The sequence below is a fragment of the Dermacentor variabilis genome, chromosome 1, assembly GCF_050947875.1.
Source record: "Dermacentor variabilis isolate Ectoservices chromosome 1, ASM5094787v1, whole genome shotgun sequence".
Lineage (NCBI taxonomy): Eukaryota > Metazoa > Arthropoda > Arachnida > Ixodida > Ixodidae > Dermacentor > Dermacentor variabilis.
In genome coordinates, this window is record NC_134568.1 from 207,386,789 (window position 1) to 207,407,100 (window position 20,312).

At 44.7% G+C, this 20,312-nt stretch overlaps 1 protein-coding gene across 4 annotated transcripts in view; it reads right to left on the reverse strand.

Annotated features, from left to right (window-relative positions):
• Nucleotides 1-20,312, reverse strand: part of LOC142591511 (acyl-coenzyme A diphosphatase NUDT19-like) — a 42,353-nt gene that overhangs the window by 4,684 nt on the left and 17,357 nt on the right. Inside the window, exons 1-3 of one of the 4 annotated variants that reach the window (XM_075703837.1) lie at nucleotides 18,941-19,171; nucleotides 17,169-17,914; nucleotides 13,852-14,059 (exon numbers count right to left, since the gene is read on the reverse strand). In XM_075703837.1, coding sequence (XP_075559952.1) covers nucleotides 13,852-14,059; nucleotides 17,169-17,914; nucleotides 18,941-19,148 — 1,162 coding nt within the window. In that variant the 5' untranslated portion in view covers nucleotides 19,149-19,171. Of the gene's footprint in view, nucleotides 1-13,851; nucleotides 14,060-17,168; nucleotides 17,915-18,112; nucleotides 18,222-18,881; nucleotides 19,172-20,312 lie in introns of those variants that run through there. The other 3 variants (XM_075703846.1, XM_075703850.1, XM_075703842.1) reach the window with 3 other exon arrangements.

Genomic DNA, 20,312 nt, shown 5'->3' on the forward strand with positions numbered 1-20,312 from the left:
ATACAGCATACGGGACGAGGCGATGATACCGCCCTTGGACTTTATACAGAACATCATGGCGACGCCGACGGCAGAAATGTGCCAGGAGTGTCCATACAATTCTATCGCAATAAAACAGCCTCGAAGAATAAATAAAGGAATCTACAAAGTACGGCCTCATGATTACTTAAGACCACATGCTGAAAGGCACACATGGTATCATCAAGCAACTATGGGGAAGCTGCTGCGATGTGCAAAACTCGCAATACACAAAAAAAAAAATCCAAATCTAACTCTGGTACCCAAGAGAATGGGATGGCCGGCACATACAGAAATCTCTTTAAGCAGAAACTAAAAGGTTGCAAATTTTTTTATAAGGGGACTGATTTAATAGCACAATATGCTGATGATCGTTTTAAAAACTTCTGGAGTTTGATGAAGACTACAGAATACGTATAACTTCAAAAATGGCGAATGACAATCAGAGTGCTTTAGGCCATATTCACAAATTTTTTTACGAAGAAAGCTACCCATTTCAAGTTGCCAAAAATAATTGAATAATTTTATCACTGCTTTAGCTCTTGCTTAAACACAGTTCCACATCAAGCAAAACTAAAACATTTTGTTCAGTTTAATTTCTGGCTATGGAGAGTATGTTTGTACAAAAAAACAATGATATGTTATTTGAGACAAAACTTCATTAGTTTAGTAATAGGATTGCTGAAATAGCCACAACTGAGAACTTGCTCCAGCATATCAAGAACAGAAACTATAAGCTATGCGCTAAGTTTCCCATGCTTAAATCAGACATTTAGAGATCAAACGCAGCGTAGCAAGGATACATTGGGCATTAGTGTTAAAAGGGCCATGGCACCAAATTATTGAGCTTGAATTATGCATTGCATGAACTGTATGCATCCCAACGCAAGCTGGCAAAATTTGAGTGTATTCAGTGCAGTAAAAAATTTGTATAAAATTGTTTTATGTTAGCTGAAGGATACAGCAGTTTGGCAGCACTGACGAAAAAATGAAGTGTGTTCTGTACATAGTGTAAGAAGGTCCTATGTGATCAATTTGAGAGGTATATGCATGGTTGCATTTTAGTATCTGTGTCTCAGCATCCAGCTTGAGATCAGATCTCATCCCTCCATTTATGGTTCTCCCTCTTGTAAATTCTGCGTCTCTCCCAAAGCAGACTTCAACCATATCATGTGGGGGTGCCCTAAGCACCCCCTTCCCACTTTCCTCAAGCAATTAATATTTTGTGAGGAGCAGTGGGAGGCTGCCTTGCGCGGCTCGAGGCCCGACCTTCAGGAGGCCATACTGGAGCGGGCTGAGAGGATGGAGGAGGCCTACTTCAAGTAGTTCCTCCCCCACCCTCTATCCCATTGCCTCCTTCTCTTTAACGAGGAATAAATAAAGCTTTTCATCATCATCATCTGGTTTGTGGTATTTTTTTCACACGATGAAAGAAGTGCAGGCACAATCTATGATACATTTGCTGCATCAGTGGATGCCTAAGTGTGAGTGAGGAGAGTAGGCCATGGCATGCACATGATTTGGGAACATTTCGAGTAGACGACACAGTGGTGGTTCTGCAATTCTTGATATCACACAAGTCATGCCAAAATGGTGGCCACTCTCTGTGGGGGGCATTGAAAAAAAATGTGGAACAGGCTCTGGCGTTCTAGCAACACGCATCAATCGCTGCATTTCACACCATCTACTGTCTACAAGAGAGGCATGCCTATATCATGAAGCAATAACGCAGTGGCTCTTCCAGGACAGTGACTTTCCGTGCTTCATCAGGACATGCCGCTGCTTTTTGGTAAGCCGGTGTCAACACTTTAACCAACAGGAACACTGTATCCGAAGAAAGCAGATGGCTGAAAGCACTGGGGTGATGTTAATCAGTGTGTGCCAAATATGGGACACCATGGAATAGAACAGTAATAGAAAGAAAAAAACCCTATATTTTTTTTGCCTTGAGCGCGCCGCACATTAGCTAATGGATGGTGGATGGCTTAAAGTATGAACATTCTGGCAAAATCTTTTATAAGGGAAAGAAAAATGCAGATTTGCAGCTCATCCTTAAAGGGGTAGATTACATTATAAACTGGCAGATTACATTGCTGGGAGTTCATCAGTAAAGTACTAATGGCAACTGCAGCTTAGAATGCATTATAATTTAATTGTGAAGTTCGTGTGAGCGGTGAACCAAAAAGTGCAGCACGTATTGATGTAATCATCAGTGCAGGTCCTGTTTGTAAACTGGATACAGTTTACAAACAGGAGGTATTCAGTAAACAGGAGGATACAGTTTACAAACAGGTGTTTACAGGAGGTATTCAGAGACCTGGATTGGGAATTGAGGATGAGAGTTAATGGAGAATACCTTAGCAACTTGCGATTCGCTGATGATATTGCCTTGCTTAGTAACTCAGGGGACCAATTGCAATGCATGCTCACTGACCTGGAGAGGCAAAGCTGAAGAGTGGGTCTAAAAATTAATCTGCAGAAAACTAAAGTAATGTTTAACAGTCTCGGAAGAGAACAGCAATTTACAATAGGTAGCGAGGCACTGGAAGTGGTAAGGGCATACATCTACTTAGGGCAGGTAGTGACTGCGGATCCAGATCATGAGACGGCAATAATCAGAAGAATAAGAATGGGCTGGGCAGCGTTTGGCAAGCATCCTCAGATCATGAACAGCAGGTTGCCACTATCCCTCAAGAGAAAAGTGTATAACCAGCTGTGTCTTACCAGTACTCACCTACGGAGCAGAAACCTGGAGGCTTACGAAAAGGGTTCTACTTAAATTGAGGACGACGCAACGAGCTATGGAAAGAATGATGGGTGTAACATTAAGGGATAAGAGCAGATTGGGTGAGGGAACAAACGCGAGTTAATGACATCTCAGTTGAAATCAAGAAAAAAATGGGCATGGGCAGGACATGTAATGAGGAGGGAAGATAACCGATGGTCATTAAGGGTTACGGACTGGATTCCAAGGGAAGGGAAGCGTAGCAGGGGGCGGCAGAAAGTTAGGTGGGTGGATGAGATTAAAAAGTTTGCAGGGACGACATGGCCACAATTAGTACATGACCGGGGTAGTTGGAGAAGTATGGGAGAGGCCTTTGCCCTGCAGTGGGTGTAACCAGGCTGATGATGATGATGATATCATGAGTTTCAGCAATTGATCTTGGTGATGTGCCACGTCATTGACTTGTCTTGCTTTTTGGAGGATGTTTCAGCACTGTTTGCATTGGGTGTCTTGCACTGAGCGTGCACGCAGCATACATATGTGCACAGATGAACTGTACGTGCGAACTTCTTACCATTTATAGATTACCAGGTTACCAGAACTGTGGCTGGTAGTAGCAAAGCTGGTGGTGACATTTTGTGACAGCTTGACCAACCACAATGCATTTGAATTTTTTTTTTGACGCTCAAGTGTTATTGTCAAAGAAAATTATCACAAAAGTACTGCACATTAATTACATTACTATCAATGCTTTACACCAACACATGGGTAGAATTGTTAAGTTGCAGTATTCGTTTTATGTGCTCTCTGGATAGATACTGCATCACCAGTTGTTGCTACCAGCATTGTTCCTGCTGTACACTTCTCTGGGAACTCTGAAACCCGCTAACTGTAAGAAGTTTGCAGACATGCTAAAATGTGGCTAAAACACTAGTACTAATGCCGGGATTATACTGTGTAGAGGACTTCCATGCAACGAAGTATTACAATGGTGTAGCAATGCACAGGTTTCCCACCAAACAAAGTAGGCGAAGTGAGGCAAAGTATGTCGCCTCTGTTGACGTTCACAGCGTGCGCCACGTCATCCTTGTGTTTCGGTAGAGAACGCATGTTGAGGCATGCGACGAGGCATGATACCTGCATCGCCATGTACCTGCACTGCGCCATGTACCATCTAGTGAATCGCCGACCAGGCAGAGCCCAGCCATGTGCACAGCCTTGAAGATATTAATCAATGTCGCCTGTTGCAACGGGGGCACAATGCAATGGCGGCACAGTGGTTAGCACACTCAGCTATGAAGCAGTAGCAATGGCAGGATCAAACTCATGACCTCTAGCTCAGCAGTGTAACGCCATAGCCACTGGGCAACCATGGTAGGTGACGAGGTACTATCGCACTCGGTATGAGCTACAACGCAAAAGCATGTGGTAAAATATTTGTGCGTTGTAGCTCATACTGAGTGCGATAGTAAATGAAATGTTAAGCCTGTTTCACATGGCACAATATTGCTTGCTATTTCAAACTTTCGACTGGGCAGCTATGGCAAATATGCCTTCACCTACTTCATGCATACAATCTTTTTTTATGTTCGGAGGTGATGAATGTCTATGTGAATTCGAACACAATGTGGATGGGAAACCAAGAGCAATGTGGATTGTCAGATTGTGGCCGGCCTGCTTATATTTTGTTCTGATTGAGTAACAGGTTGTAACACGAAAAATGTTGCACGAGAACAGTTCCTGGTTTGTTCGACTTTGTTTTCACCAAAGCCAACTGAATAAGCCTATGCCAAGAATACAGCTGAGCATGCATGTAATGATCCCAGTTAGAGCAAACTTTCAGTTCCTGTGGACAATTTCTTAATGCCAAAACTGTTTCGCAAGGAGTCATGATCGGTGCATGGGACGGCTGTTTCACATGCTTGCAACTGGAGCGGAATAAATTTTGCAGACTATTTTGAGCGCACCTCTTAGGTGCCCGTTCTTGCATTTAGCGTCGGCGTCCCTCAGCATAACCTAGCTAACGAGCCCAGCGAAGGATGAAAGAATGAATGCGGAGTGCAGCGGGGATGAAAGATGTAGATATCAGAAAGTGCGTGGACGAGGATGCAGCAGAACCACGAGATGGAAAGCGGAGGAGGAGGAGGGTATGGCAAAAGTGTGAGAAGAAAGGCTTAGTGCCGCGCAAGACGGGCTCTGCAGCTACAACCAGTACAAGATGACGTCAGAGTAGCGTGCAGTCGTCTGTTCACCGATAGCACGCAGTGAGCACGTCCACCAATACCATACGTGGAAACAAAGCACTGCATGAATGGGGTCTGTCTGTGGTGGCTGCTGTGAATTGCACCCATACGTCACCGATGCACTGCCTCTTATAATGTCCCAATTAGCGAGGCAGTCTCGTCACACTTCGGTTCATTTGCAATGTGCAGCAAGAGATAGATTGTCCACACCAGCCAATATATCACAAAATGAAACACATACAGAGCTGCACTCAAATTTCGCATTAGAGAGTATCACAATCGTCTGGGAATATTTTTTCCACTTGTCCGATTCCTTTGGTGCGACGCCGAGGGTTGCTTGCTGCCAGATTCTTTGGAACATGCCCAATTAACTTGTCAAATGCAATGTGAGTACCCATATGTTAAAATATTGTTACGGATGGGATGGGCTTATTTACAAGATGATAGATAGCTAGTGTAGGGCAAGGGACAGGACAGTCATGCAAGGCCAACAAGCAGCGGCCAGCTCCTCGCGCACACCTCTACTTTCTTTTCCTTCGGCTGTGTCGTGTAGTGGAACAGCTTCTCCGGGGGCAGACGAAGCTTTTCGAGCGAATTACACAGCCTGATGGTGGTAGTTTGAGTCGGGCGACATGCACGTGTTGCGTTTTACATGACCGCTGGTTGTGCAAAGTCACTCTTGCAATGGCGTATGCCATGTCACTCAAGCATTTCAGTATGACAAATGGGCCGGTGTATTGTGACAGAAATTTTGTGTACAGCCCCTTTTTCCATACAGGTGTCCAAAGCCAAACAAAGTCCCCCCGAGTAAATGTGACGAGCAGATGTCGAGCGTCATAATGAGCTTTGGCACGATCTTGAGAGGGGAGTCCAGAGGTGGGCCAGTTGACAGGCTTCTACAGCACAAGCAAGTCTGGCCTATTGAAGAGTCATCATGTGGAGACCAAGGGTGGATGGTATCGAAGTTCTAAGGGTTGCGAGCATACACAAGACAGAAAGGCGCATAACCTGCGACTTCGTGCTTGGCAGTATTGTAAGCATACGTAACAAATGGTAAAACAGAATCCCAATTTTTGCTATTTGTGGAGACCTACATGGCAAGCCTGTTGGTCAGGGTGCGATTCGTATGCTCAGTGAGGCCGTTTGTTCGCTGGTGGTAAGGGGTTGAGTGCTGGTAATCACATCTACAAAGACGTAGTAATTCTTCAAAAACGTCCGCAGTAAACTGCCATCCACCATCACTAATCACCACATGTGGAGCACTGCGGCAGAGAATCCCAAAGTACAGCAGGAAAGATGAACCGTCAGCTGCTGTAGCTGAAGCAAGTGCCACCGTCTCAGTATACCGGGTCAAATAGTCCACACACAATAATCCAGTGATGTACGGTAGTAGACTTGGGCAAGGGACCCAGCAAGTCGACCCCAACTTTTTCAAATGACAAGGTTGGCGACTTAACTGACTGCAGGGCACCCGCAGAAGGTGTCGTTAATTGCTTATGGTGTTGGTTAATTGCACAGCTGGAAATGTGCTGCTTCGCAGCCTTCCAGAGCTTGGGCCAAAAGAAACGCTGGCGCAGTCGGTGGAGCGTCTAGAAGTTGTATTCTTGAAGCCATAATGACTGCCAAGCTAATTGGCTAGATAAATCGCTTAGCCCAACCAACCAGCAAAGAGAATAGTGGTCTGTCACTATTGTGAAGTGGCGGCCATACAAGTATGGTCAAAACTTGTGGGTGACGAAGACTACCGCGAGGCATTCCAACTCTGTTACAGTACAATTCCTCTCTGCCTTGTAATAGTACGGCTTGCACAGGCAGTTACTTGTTGTCATCTACCATGTATCTGTACGAGTACTGCTCCAATGCCCAGACCACTAGCATCGGTGTGAAGCTCAGTTGGGGCCTCAAGATCAAAGTGGCGCGAAATTGGAGCTGAGGTGAGCAGAAATTTTAGTTGACGCAGATTCACACACAGTAGCCCATGTAAACGGTATACCCTTGTGAAGGAGTGCCATGAGCAGATGAGCTAGGCATGAAAAATCCCTGATATAACGGCGAAAGTACGTATCCCAGGAAACTGCGGAGGTCTTTCGCAGTCTTCAGCTGGTGGAAGTCATGAACGGCTGCAAGCTGCAAGCTTCTGTGGGTCCGGGCGGATGCCTTCTTTGTCGACAAGAAAACTCAAAACAAGTGTTAGACGCTTGCCAAAGTGGCACTTTTTGGAGTTTAATATCAATCCAGCTTGCCGTATGCAGTCAAGACCAACTACCAGTCATTGGTTGTGCTCGTGAAATGTCTTGCTGTAAATGACAATGTTGTCCAGGTAACACAAGTATATTTCCCGTCGAAGTCCGCGCAGAATCGTGTCCATGCATAGTTCGAATGTTGCCGGAGCATTACACAAACCAAAAGGCATTACGTTAAGCTCGCAGAGTCCATCCGGCATTATGAAGGCAGTCTTCTTGTTTGGGCGGTGCATAGGTATCTGCCAGTAGCCTGAGTGCAGATTCACAGAGAAGTATGAGGCCGAATGTAAACAGTCAATGACATCATCTATACGTGGGAGAGTATACACATCCTTCTTTGTCACTGAATTTAGGTGCCTGTAGTCTCGACGCAGAATCTCCATGAATTATCTTTCTTCTTGACCAATATAATTGAAGCCGCCCACAGACTAATGGATGATGCCTTTCTGTAGCATGTCTGTAACTTGTTTGGCAATCACTTTGTGCTCAGCTGAAGAAATGCGGTACGGCTTCTGTCGTATTGGCAACGCTGTTCCAGTATTGATCCGGTTGTGTATGCGGGAGCCCGGTGGTGAATGAAGATGCTCTTGTGCAAAGTCAAACATTGAAGCATACCAGGCAAGGAGCTCTTGGAGCGCTTGTTGGTAGGAAGAGGAGAGCGATTTATTAATCATGCTTTTAAATTTCGAAGAGTGGTCACTTAGCGACGAGCTTGCTTCCGTGGAAGTAGCAACCGCACGAATGCTTACAACACCACCATCTTCTTCAAAACATGCTACCTTCAGTCCGGAAGACAAAATAGCTGACTTGGAGGACACATTCACCATCCACACGTGAGCACAACCTTCTACAACTTCCATAGGTGAGCGAGGGACAAGTACATTCTTGTTTATAGTGTTGATGTATTCGGGTTCAATTATTCCAGAGCAAAAACCAGCACGGGCGCACGACGAGGTCACAGGGACGAACATTACCATCTGCGCAGGCACACGTACATGAGTGGACACGGAAAATATTTCTTGACAATCGGATGGAACGTTGTTGAGCGCTGGTGTTCTAACATAGCTGCTGAGTGAAATTTCACCAGCCCTTCAGCCTAATGTTGCCACACACTCCCATAAAAAGTCAATACCAAGAATTATGTCATGCGGTGGCGTATGCGAATACAGAAAATTCCATTCGAAATGCCTTACCACAAGCGGTTATCACAACTGAACATACTCACACAGGAATAACAGCTCACCGCCAACTCCGCGAAACATGGTATTTCCGTCCCAAGCAAACATCACTTTCAGTCCTAGGCGATTCTTGAAAGAAGGACGCATCACAGACACGGAAGCACCAGTATCTACCAAAGTCACAGTATTTACACCATAGACACAAAAACACACTTTGTTCTTTAACATGAAGATGGGCAGAGGCATTTGAAAAAGTAACTGTCCCGTGACCTCGTTCGCCTCCATTGGTCACGCCAGCTAGTTTCCCAGGCTGAGGTGGCGTAGGCAAGCAGGCGATGCAGAGATGGCGATCGAAGTGTCTGGGTCGGCGGTGGTGTCAGGCTGCTGTCACATACTGGAGAGTCATTCCTTGGCATGTACTCTCGATGCAGCTGACGAAAAGGGACAAATGGTTGCCAAGATGCAGCTTTTTGCATGCGGGGTGAATATGCACCATCTTGTGGAGCATGTTGTGTAAGATGGCGGCAATACCTCACAATGTGTCCCTGAGCCCCACAGCTGTAGCAAACAGGTGGCCTGCGATATTAATTGAAGTTGGGCACAGATCTCCAAGGAGTGTTGTTCACGAGAGGTACATCGTGGCTGTGTCATGTCGACGTTTAAAACTCGTAGGCTGTGGCTGGACCATGTGCTCTGGACATGGGTGTTGTCATAAACGGGATGGTCACTGTGGGCAGGTTGTGGCCAAGCTGCAGGTGCCTCACAGTAGCGCTCTTCAACAGAGCATTAGCGGCACACGTAGTTGGCATCTGGACCTTGAAAATGAGCCAACTCATCTCTGACGACTCATTGTACTAAAGCAGCAAGGTCGTTAGAGGCTGATACGTCCACACTTGCTATGTTGGTCATGTTGTCCAGCCGACCAAACATGGGAAGAATGCGGCGTGCTTTGAGAGCCTTGAACCTAGTCAGAAAGGGTAGTGAGGTCTCCCTTGGAGATAAAAAAATTATATATATCTTTGGCAATTCCCTTGAGTAAGTGTCCAACCTTGTCCTCGTCCGACCTCACTTGCGTTCACAATTCCGCAAAGCTTAAGTATTTCCTCAATGTAAGTAGTACACATCTCTCCTGGTAACTGCGCTCATTGTGAAAGTGTCTGCTGAGCCCTTTTCTTTTTCGAAAATGAATCAAAGCATTTCTTTATCTCTTCGACAAAGCTGTCCCAAGTTGTAAGCAAGTCCTTGTTATTGTCGAACCACATAAGGGCAGTTCCGGCAAAGAAAAAGACAATGTTAGAGAGCTGCGCAGATAGGCTCTATTCATTGTGACGGCTCACCCTCTGACAGTGTCAACCAGTCTTCAACGTTCTCATTCACTTTGCCTGAGAATGTGTGTGCTTCTTGATGAAGTGCCTAGTAGCCAGCTTGCCTTGGGCGAATGCTTCCTTCCGCGGTTTCCTCACGAACGTCGCCTCTGTCCGGATCGCTCATGTCAGCGTCTCCGGGTGGTAGCCCGGCCAACCATTTGCTGCTTCGAAGGGGTAGTATGGCCCAATCGTACAGTGTTATCTACCTAGCACCTCCACCAAAATTGTTACGGATGGGATGGGTTTATTTACAAGATGATGGATCGTTAGCATAGAGCAAGGGACAGGACGGTCATGCAAGGCCAACAGGCAATGGCCAGCTCCTCGTGCGCACCTCTACTTTCTCTTCCTTCGGCTGTGTCATGTAGCGTGACAATATTGTTCACTTTAGAAGCAAATAACATGCATTTTGTAGTAATACGTGCTTTGAAGTTCTACGTTCATTTTGGAACGCACAACAGCGGTTACTGAAATTCAATGTGAGATGACATGGCAGATGTTAATAGCTGTTTGCACAACTCATGAACAAGAATATAGTTTGCAGCAAGTGGCTCCAGCAACACTTATGTCAGTTCATCAGATTCAATAATATTACACATAAAAATGCAAATGTAGATGTGTCTGGTTGTATAACTGTGGTATTTACCAATTAAAGTAAGGATTAATATAGGGGCAGTAAGCATATTCAGTAAGAATACGCAAAATATTGAAAGTCTATTGGTGTTTCTGTGCATGAAAAAATTATAATCAATTACATAAAAGAAACAAAATGATTAAAACGATAGTTATTGTGCATTAACACTTCATTAATAGATGATTGAAAATACTGTTTCTTCTAAGTCGCAGCATTAAATATGCTACTGAATAAAATGTAGTAAATGTAGTAATCTACTGAATAAATGTAGTAATAAATGTAGTAGAATAGTATGCTGTTTGATATGCAAGTTCTTAATGGGCAGTCGCATCTTGTAGCAGAGGTAAAAAAGCCTTTAAATGAACACGAAAGAAAAATGGTTTGAGCTGTGTTAGTAAATTACTTTTCTACAATACTGAAAATGCTACTTTTACCACAATATGGTGCTTAGCAAGTCAGAAAAGACAAAAACAAAAGACTGGTGGTGCGACTGCCTTGAAATTCCTGCACCAGATCGCCATGACATCATGGATTTTATCTAGGGGTGGGCAAATATACAAAATTTTAAGTATGGATAATATAGTCGTATTTGAAAAGAAATTATTCAATATTTTTGAATATTTGAAACTAACCAAATATTTCACAACAGTCAACTGTCAAGGTCTTGTTACTGTTTTTCATCTGTTAAACAAAGTATCACAGATTATCCGACCTCAGACAATGACAAGATTCTGAAGCAATGCAGAGACAAATTTGGCAATGCAAGCTATTTTTTATAGGTATCGTGGCGGAAGCCTGTATGACAACCTATTATTTTTCCTTGTCTGGCATTTAGTTTTTTTTTTTGACAGTCTAGTCAAGTAGCAGTTTTATCTTCACACTACAATCAGTGATGTTTTGCTCTCATTGAGCCTTTTTACATGTGCTTGCCACCCACAGGTCCTTTAGCTAGTTTCTTTTTTCCCCACATCTTCTCATCTTTTTTCAGAAACCATTTATTTAGCATCTTTGGAAAGCTTGTTTGCAATGAGGCCCTAGAGATGTTGAGAGGCTATTTGTGCAGTTCCTTTAATGAAAATTAGTGATCTTATGTTTAGTTGCCTTTTTTGCACTAGTCGGGGCATGTGTGGTGCCTAAATATATTGAAATAAATATTCCTGCTGTAAATATATGCGCCTGCATTTGACTATCTGATATTCAATTTGGCAATTCATATTTGCTACGTATTCAAAAATGACATTTTGACCATCACTTTCTCTTCAAATAACCTATTACTGCGAAATCTACGAAAGTAGAGTTCTTGAAGAATAATTTATGAATATAAACTGATTCAGCGTTTCTCTTTAGTTTGTCATTAAATAACATGTTTAATTTACTGGGAAAATGAAATGTCAGAAGAGAAATTGAACAGAATGAAACTAAATAGTCACTTTATGGTGCAACATCGAAACGTCGTGTGCTATGCAGTCATGCTATATGCTTTTGATACAGTATTTGGCGGAGGTTGCAATTTAAATTGTTCTATGTGCATATTTTAACCGTAATACGAAAGGCACCATGCTACAACTACGGCATTTCTATATTGTGAGTAGCATGTACGTAAAAAATCAATATTCTGATGACATGCGAAGGCTGTGTTGTCTGGTGGGCGACACACCTCAGAGTACATTAGGCTTGCGTTAATTCGATCCTGACGGGACTTACAGAATTGATCGAGTTAAACAAGATGCACAAAAAATGCCAGAACACACCGCTGATTCATTTGGCAATATTTGCCCTAACACACGCCCGAATCAAGTGTGCACCCACTTTCTATTGTCAAAAGTAAGAAAACTAACCTAGAAATGACATTGAAGCTCCTAAACAAAGTAGAAATTTAATGCGCACCAGCGTTTTTAAGTAAGAAAATGGGAAAGGGCTAATATGTGTTGCAAAATGGCGGCTGGTTTCTTAAAAGCAGCTTCGCCGCACGATATTAAAACGACAGCTTTGCCGCAATACATTATCGTTATGCGGAAAAGCATACGAACGCAGCGAAGGCGGTTTTGGTTTCGTGTCCGACTGCACCACGCAGGCTATTTCCGGCCAAATTTTCTTGAAAAAGAAAAAAAGAAAATGCGCGTTAGAATCGGGTAAAACCACAATCGGACATTGCGAGCTACGGTTATTGCTTGAAAATCCTCCTAGGCAAGGCCGAAAATGGGCCTTTTTGACGGGAGATGAAGTGTCTTTAACGCTTCACTGTCCCCTGAACTCCGTGTGCGTGCTGACTAGTCAAGTTCGAGTTATCCGGCAAACGCCAAGCTTCGGATCGAAATAACGAAATTATGGCCCCATAAATATGTATGGGCGCCAGCCAGAACATTCGGTTGGGATCAAGTTAACCAAAAATCGAATTAACCGGAGTATAATCACCGGAATCCTATTGGCAATGTACTTAATTTGCTACGTATGACAGCAAACGCGTAGAAATGAGGGAATGGAATACGAAGTACAAGTTTTTATTTGCCCTTATTTTACGTAATGGTGCTGATGGTACGTACAAGATACCGAAATCCGCGGCTCCTCACAAGTACCCTGGATTTGTCGAATGACTGACATTTTCCAACGATCATAACCAAAACAAACCGCGAAACAGCGCTCGGCGCAATTTTGAAAGCCTTTTTCTTTTTTTTTGCGGACAAAAATCGTAACGATCGGTACGACGAGCGACCAACATGGCGGAATTCAGACGCAGTGAGATTGAGATTTCCTTCGGTATGCAATGGAAATCGCACCATGCGAAAGGCCTTTAAATAAGTTCGCATTTGCGAAAAACTCAGTGAACAATCTCAGCACGCGAAACAGGCATTTTCCTGCACAGCTCAGTGGGCCCTGAACCATTTCGCGCAGGCGATGCGAACGCAGCTTAGTTGAGAGTGACACGGCCGCCGCTAAGCAGAGTGCAACGCAGACCCGAGCGCGACAGCGAGTCAGCTTCCCTGCTAGCCAGGCAGATGGAGGAGAGCGGGGGGCGGGGGTTCGTGGCTCCGATACGAATTAAAACCGAAACAAAAGAGAGCCACGCCATCCAAACAAGGTCAAGGAAACGGGGCCGCCCACCGCGGCGCAGGCCCGCCAGACGCCTCAGGAAGAATGCTGCCGATGGTTCCCTACGGAATTTTTTTCTTTCTGCCGTGATTGCGCGCGGTGCGCCCGTGTGCAGGTTTGCGGATGTCTGCTTTGGAAAGCGAGGTCAATCGCCGCGCCTCTATTTCTGCGGTTTCTTTGAAAAAGATGCGTGCTCGCTGGCGGTAGCTACGGGAGGGGGAGCGAAGAGGGAAGCGATCGTTGACGGGCTCTGGGAGCTGGGGTGCTTCGAAAGCATGCGTCTCCGCTGTAAATCGATGCTGGCATCGAGGCACCTTACAGGGGGCAGGGCTCGAGCGTGTGCTGTGACTGACCTGGTAGTAGGGACACAGCGCCATCGCTGGCCGAGGCGATGACGGGCATCCACTGCTCGCAGCCTTCGGTGGCCCTGTGGCAGGCGAACTGGCTCAGCTCCGCGAAACTTGTCATGTTCAGCAACCTCGAGGTTTCGTAGACCTGCGGCGGCGCCAGGAACACCGCCCCGGTAGAGTAGTCTTGAAGCATGCCCTCAGGGGTGCACCACTGAAGGGGGCAGGGGGGGAAAGTGCGAAATGAAACAGGCCGGCCGGCGCCACACCATGTGACAACGCATGCGCCAACGTGGTCGGTGGTGACATTTTCCACCGACCAAGAATTCGGAGGCGCGTTGATTAAGGGGCGTTAGTGGTGGCAACTGTGACGAACGACCGCAAGGGTTTCACACTCGAGTTACCGGAAGCCTCAGACAGCAATAAAATGAGGTGTAAATGGGTGGCCAAACGAACCTCCACACAATGAAAATGTGGAGAAGGAAAGGCGTGGTGGTGCTACTATTCCATCGTAGACCAATAAAGACTGAGTAAAACGGCCACTGGTACTTGCATATGCTCCCAATGTGCAATTAGCTAATTAACCGAAGTACCACAATCATTAACTTCACAGCACATGTGCCAACTGCAAAACAGAAGCTAGTCAATGCATGATCATGACCATGTACTAAGAACAAAGATGTAAGCACCAATTTTGATATATGTATTCCCAGAACACCAAAATAGATAAAACTGGAGCAGAAGGGACAACTGTGATATCTACTATTTTTTTCAAAATTAATGAGGTAAGAAGACCTCTGTCTGCCTTTTCTTGCGACTTTCACAATGGGCAATCAGACATTCAGCATAGTCTGCCGACTTTATGAAATACATTCACATGCCTGAACCATGCACATGGTATATATGCAATGTTTCTAGACTGAATTAGTAAATAGTACGACATGGTGTAATTTGTGCAGCACGAAGTATGACATCTCTAGAATATCCCCAGCACAACCAAATTAAAATGTGAGATAAGGGCTGGGCAATTCATTGATCAACCATCTGATTACCTGATTAAAGCTACAATCACAACTAAATTTTTTATTGCAACTGATTGGTTAAACACACATGGCCTAAATCTGGTAAATGCTGGCATTGATGCTCTTACTTCTCTGGCTCAACAAATATCACACAAGGGAATGAGTTCCAACTGCACTCACACATGTGCGTTGCAATTGTGGCAAAATCCGTGGAAATGTTAGTTTTCCCATTCCTCTTTCCTATTCTTGTTCTAAACAAAGGAACTCTACTGCCAGTGAATGTTCTTTGCCTCCGCAGCCGGACCTGCGATTGTGTTTGACTAAGTCTGACATGCTTAAATGTCTATTTGCATGGAGTCTCGTTCCAGTAATAATAAAGGTAACTGTCAATTCAAATAGAACAGCTTTTTCTTTCTTTGAAGTGTATTATTACAACAGGTCACCACCTTTGATCTTTTTGTTTCTTCTGCACGTAAATTCACAAATCTAATTAATCAATTAAAAGGCACCGATTAATGGACAGACAAACAGACAATGAACTTTGATCCTGAGGAGCTACTGACAGGATCCCCTAACAGGAGGCCGTTGTAACCACTGACCGCGCCCACGCAGATTACAGAACGGCGTGACGCTCCACCCTTTCCGATTAATGGAGTTAAAATTTTTATTCAACACCCAGCCCTATGTGACGTATGTATGATATTGACTAAGGGCTACCAACTGAACATTTAATAAAACCAGAATACATGTCTCTTGAATATGTTGGCAAGAGATTCAAGTGTGTTAGCCCCTGTGGCACCCAGAACATTTATATTAAAGGATGGCTTAGGTACAGTGAATACAGTTAAGCTAGTTAGGTAGATTATGTTCTTACAATAACATATAGGTCATTTTTACTATGGGAAGAAGTGTATTATGCCAGAAAATGACGAAAGGAATAGACAGGTGAGAAAACCACTAAAAAATCGCATACATTATAGCCACGATGGCTGGTCCATCAAAATCTGAAGATACTTGTTACCACTCTGAAATTTCCGCAACAATTATTTGTGACATCAGACTTGTAACATTTGACTGAGGCTAACAGCAGTCTTGGTCAGATGCCTTGAATAAATGTTTAATAACAAAAATAATTACATCAAATCTGTAAATGAAAGAATCAACTTGAGCTACTTTCGCACACTCTTCCTGTACAACTAAGGCCTAAAAACGCAAAAGTACAGCAATACTTTATACATCAGAGGCCTCACTGGTGCCACAGTTTAGGGCATGAAATTGAGTGTGAGCCATGTCTCCAGTTGTAAGGCATCCGTTCCGATTTCAGCAGCAGTTCTAAAACAGTAATCCACCAATAATAATCTATTAAAGCACTTCCTCTTAATGTTCCTCACAATGACCATGGCTATCTAAAATTGCTGGTATTTCAGCAGGACTGCAAAGATGTCACCATGGCTGAAGAGTTACCACAAAGTGATCGAAGTAATTCAAGATGTGTCAGGTACAAAAAGGAAAAATGTTAGTGACAACTGCAAGGCAATAAGCTGTTTTCAATGATGCCCTCCAACCATCAGATACTGTACTCTTCTATGATGTGTAGAAAGAATGGTTTCCACACCCTACATGTAAAATCATAGGGCCTCCCACAAATTTATTTTGAAGGCTTATTTATCTGCTCAAGCAAGATATATGGTTCTAGTTTGCTTTGCCAATGTGAATGTTTTGTGGCCACAGTTTTCAATATCACTTGCACAGCCATCCAATGCAGATTTCACTTTTCTATTCACTCAAAATCTCCACCACTTTACACTTATTGCATTTTCCTCTTTTATTAGCACTGCCAAACAATAAATAGCAAACAGTACTTTTGTCAGCTGTGTCTACTTTCAACCAACTGTGCTTCCCTACTGGCACTGTTCCCCATCCCAAGACACAGATGCCTGCACAATACCTGTGTTAGTAGGTGCCCTACACCAACAAAAATACATAGTTGTCGAATATAAAACATTTCTACACCCAGTTCTTGCTGACATACCCCTGCACTACTACCTCAATTTTGCAAGATTGGAGTATGTAGCCTTTACTCACGCCTCAATACTTGTGCTTAACCGCTTTGAAAGCCTCTGTTGGTTAGTAAGAATGTGAAATTGAGAAGGGTGACATATTCAATAACAGATCTAATGAAGAGAATGTAGGAACTTGACATTGCAACAGAGAACAAGGACTAGAAGAACATATATCTTGTAGCCATCCATGCTAAACAAACAATTGAAGTGGCCACTACAAATGCCTAATCCCTCTTACCTTCAGTGTAATCACTTCACTCTGGTCGAGCACCACCTGTGGCTGCTTATCCATGCAGCAGATGTAGAACATGGTGTCATAACGTCGGTGGCCCACCGAGATGGGTGTCAACCAGTCCCACCATTCATGCAGGGCCCAGACATTAGGACAGAGACGATTTTCACGGCACATGCGCAACAGGTTCACTGGATCTTCTCGCAACCGCTGTCGCCACAGCGTTGTGTCTACGCCTTCGCTCAAACACTCGGCCAGAACAGCCTCGCCACGAACAGGAGCAGCTTGTGTGAGCAGCAGGACCCCTGTTTCCTCGAATGTCTCCCGAATGGCTGAGATACGATAAGCCAAGTCACCTGGCAAATGGTTTTCAGAACTGAGCTGATTGTGCGATAATGTCATGGGCTTGGTGATCATTGGAGGTCGTGGACCCTTAGCCCGGTTGCAGACATCCCTGAGAAGAGCTTCTTTTGTGGCACCCACTGCGGCAAACACCTCCCACCAATCAGATGAGAAGTCACATGGCTCACAGAGGCCACCTGGGTACACGTAAGCATTGGCCATGAATGAGCTCAGACTTGACCGCTTGACCATCAGCACACGGTAGTCGCAGCGTGACACACGCTCAGTCTGGTTGTTCCATACGGTGGCCATCATGGCTGTTGCCAAGTCTTTTCCCACCACATCTCGTAATGGAGCACGGCTTACTACAATGAGGCTGGCTGCCTCCTTCCATGGAGGTGCTGACATGGCTGCAATGGAATAAAGCACACAAACCTACTTAATTACATGTCTACTGCAAGTGTTTCAATAATTCACAGTTATGAATTGACATAAGAACTGAAGGCAGTCTTCTCCACGTAGAAGAAAAAAATTTTGTTATTCACACTCTACAACACAAAGGCGAACTTGAACACATATCTTCCTATCAGTGACATAACGACAATTACTCTGCTGGGACTCGGAGAGGGTGGGGCGGATGCTTCCAACCCTTGGAGTCAGCACTTGAAACCGGAGCCTTTCGCACAGTATAAGACTACGCAGAGTAGAGCGGTGCACCACACGACGCTCACGAAAAGTGGGCGATACGATTAGTGGGAATGCAGAACGCAAGCGTATCACGTGCGTCGTGCACTTCTTTGTCGTTCGCGAACTTTCCACAGAGTCATTTGCATCCTGTGCAATTTATGGGACGTCACATCGCCCGCCTATGCACGGCGATGTAAAATGTTTTGATTCTGACCGTAACGGCACACTTGAAGCAATGCTCAGAAGTTTAAAAAAAAAAAAAAGAAAAAGAAAGCGGGGGGCGCGGGGGTCAACGTTCGGAAACTGCGCGAGGACGCCGTAGTGGGATGCTCCGGGTTAATTTTGACAACCTGAGGCTCTTCAACGTGCATATAAAGTAAGTGCACGAGCTCTTTTTTCTTTTCACCCCTACTGAAATGCAGCCACCGCGAATGTTCAGACATGAAGCAACATTCTAGCCAACCTACAAACTTTGTTCGGCGAATAACTCAACCTGTTTATGATACAGTGCTTACACATACTGTAGTTACCGCTACTTTAGTACTGCACAAAACAACTGTCAGCGGTCGTTTCGCTTCAAGAATGACAAGAGGTGGGTCAAGGTCACGAACAATGTTCAAATTTGTTTCACAAGAGCACATTTCAAAGCAGCAGTCTTCGCTTTAAATATACCTAAAGCGACGGTCTTACCTGAACGCTCTGTACAATTGACAAAACACGTCACTGAAAACAGCTGACACACAGCGCACCTGATTCCGTGCCGGAGTTCTTCGAGCCACGAAGGTTAGTTGCTTGTCTCACTTGCATTGCCGTAAACCTACTGCTGTATGTAGAGACGTAAAGCCAGCTGTTTAATCGAGATGTCCTGAAGTTTCCTAAAGCGAAACTTGCCTCACTCAAGCGGCTACCGTGAAACGAGCAGGAGCGCCACACAAACCCAAACGCGGTCGCCGCCATCTTGGCGGAAACTAGGGTGTACTAGAATACAGTTGAGTGCAGCAAGCGGCCGGGCGGCGCATGCTTTGCAGTGAGGCGCGCAACGACGAAAAATGCTGTGGCAGCGCTGCGATCGAAGTGGATTGGGCCGCATCAAGGTCGCGCCGTTGGAAACTGCTGGCGATTCTGCTCGGCTCGGTAGTTCGTACTGCTTCGCGCGCTGCTTTTTACGATCAGACCGGGCCGCTCGAATAGTGCTCATAGCTGGATATGACATGTATTTATGCCTTAGGAATACATTCCTTTCTTTCTCTTCTTTATTTCATTTTATTTATTTTTAATGCCGCTCAGTGACTGCGCTTGCATTGCGGCCCCGGTGTGGGCTTTCATTCTACTATGTTATTGTACGGTTCCCTTTGGAGAAGAAATATTTTTCTTGTCCTTCAAGCAGTATGTATCTCTCGTGTGTATTTTTGCGCATATAGTTTTTCATCAGTAGGTCTTGCGTAACGCAGACGAAAAAAAAACAAAAAAACATGTGAGCTTCCTGCTTGCCGCTTCAAACAAATAAAAAAATAGCCACATACGGCACCCTGTGCTCAGATTTACGACAAGTATTCTTATAGAAAAAGAAGAAAAAACTGCAGTGCAACATTCATGTTTCCGTCTTCCTCGCGTAACAGAACGCGGGTTTCTTTATTGCGGTCAGCGCACTCAGGCGCCGAAAACAGTTTTGCTAATCTTTGGCCCGTAAGCCATGTGAAATTTTTTGTCCAGTACATGCTTAACAACAACAAAGAACTCAGTACCCTTCCACACTGTGAAGAAGGATGACCAGCGAAGTTGCGTGTGCGATGCTAACGCATAATGCGAAGACGTGGGATCGTTCCCCACCTGCGACAAGCTGTTTTTTCATGCACTTTCATTGCCATTAATTTAGCATTTCTATAATTCAATTAGTAAATACAAGTAATTTTCCCTACGTTGTCCTTGGTGTCTGTTTGTTGGCTTCTCATGACACGATCAACAAAAATCGGGCCCCTCGGTTAACCCCCTTCTTCCCCCACCTTTAGCGACGCCACACGTCATGTGCGTGGCAGCTTTTTTTTTTTTTTCTTTGCTTGGCTAGACCACTGTTTCCCGGGCGCGCCTTCTCGCGCAGGCTCGTTTGCTCTGGTCCACGTG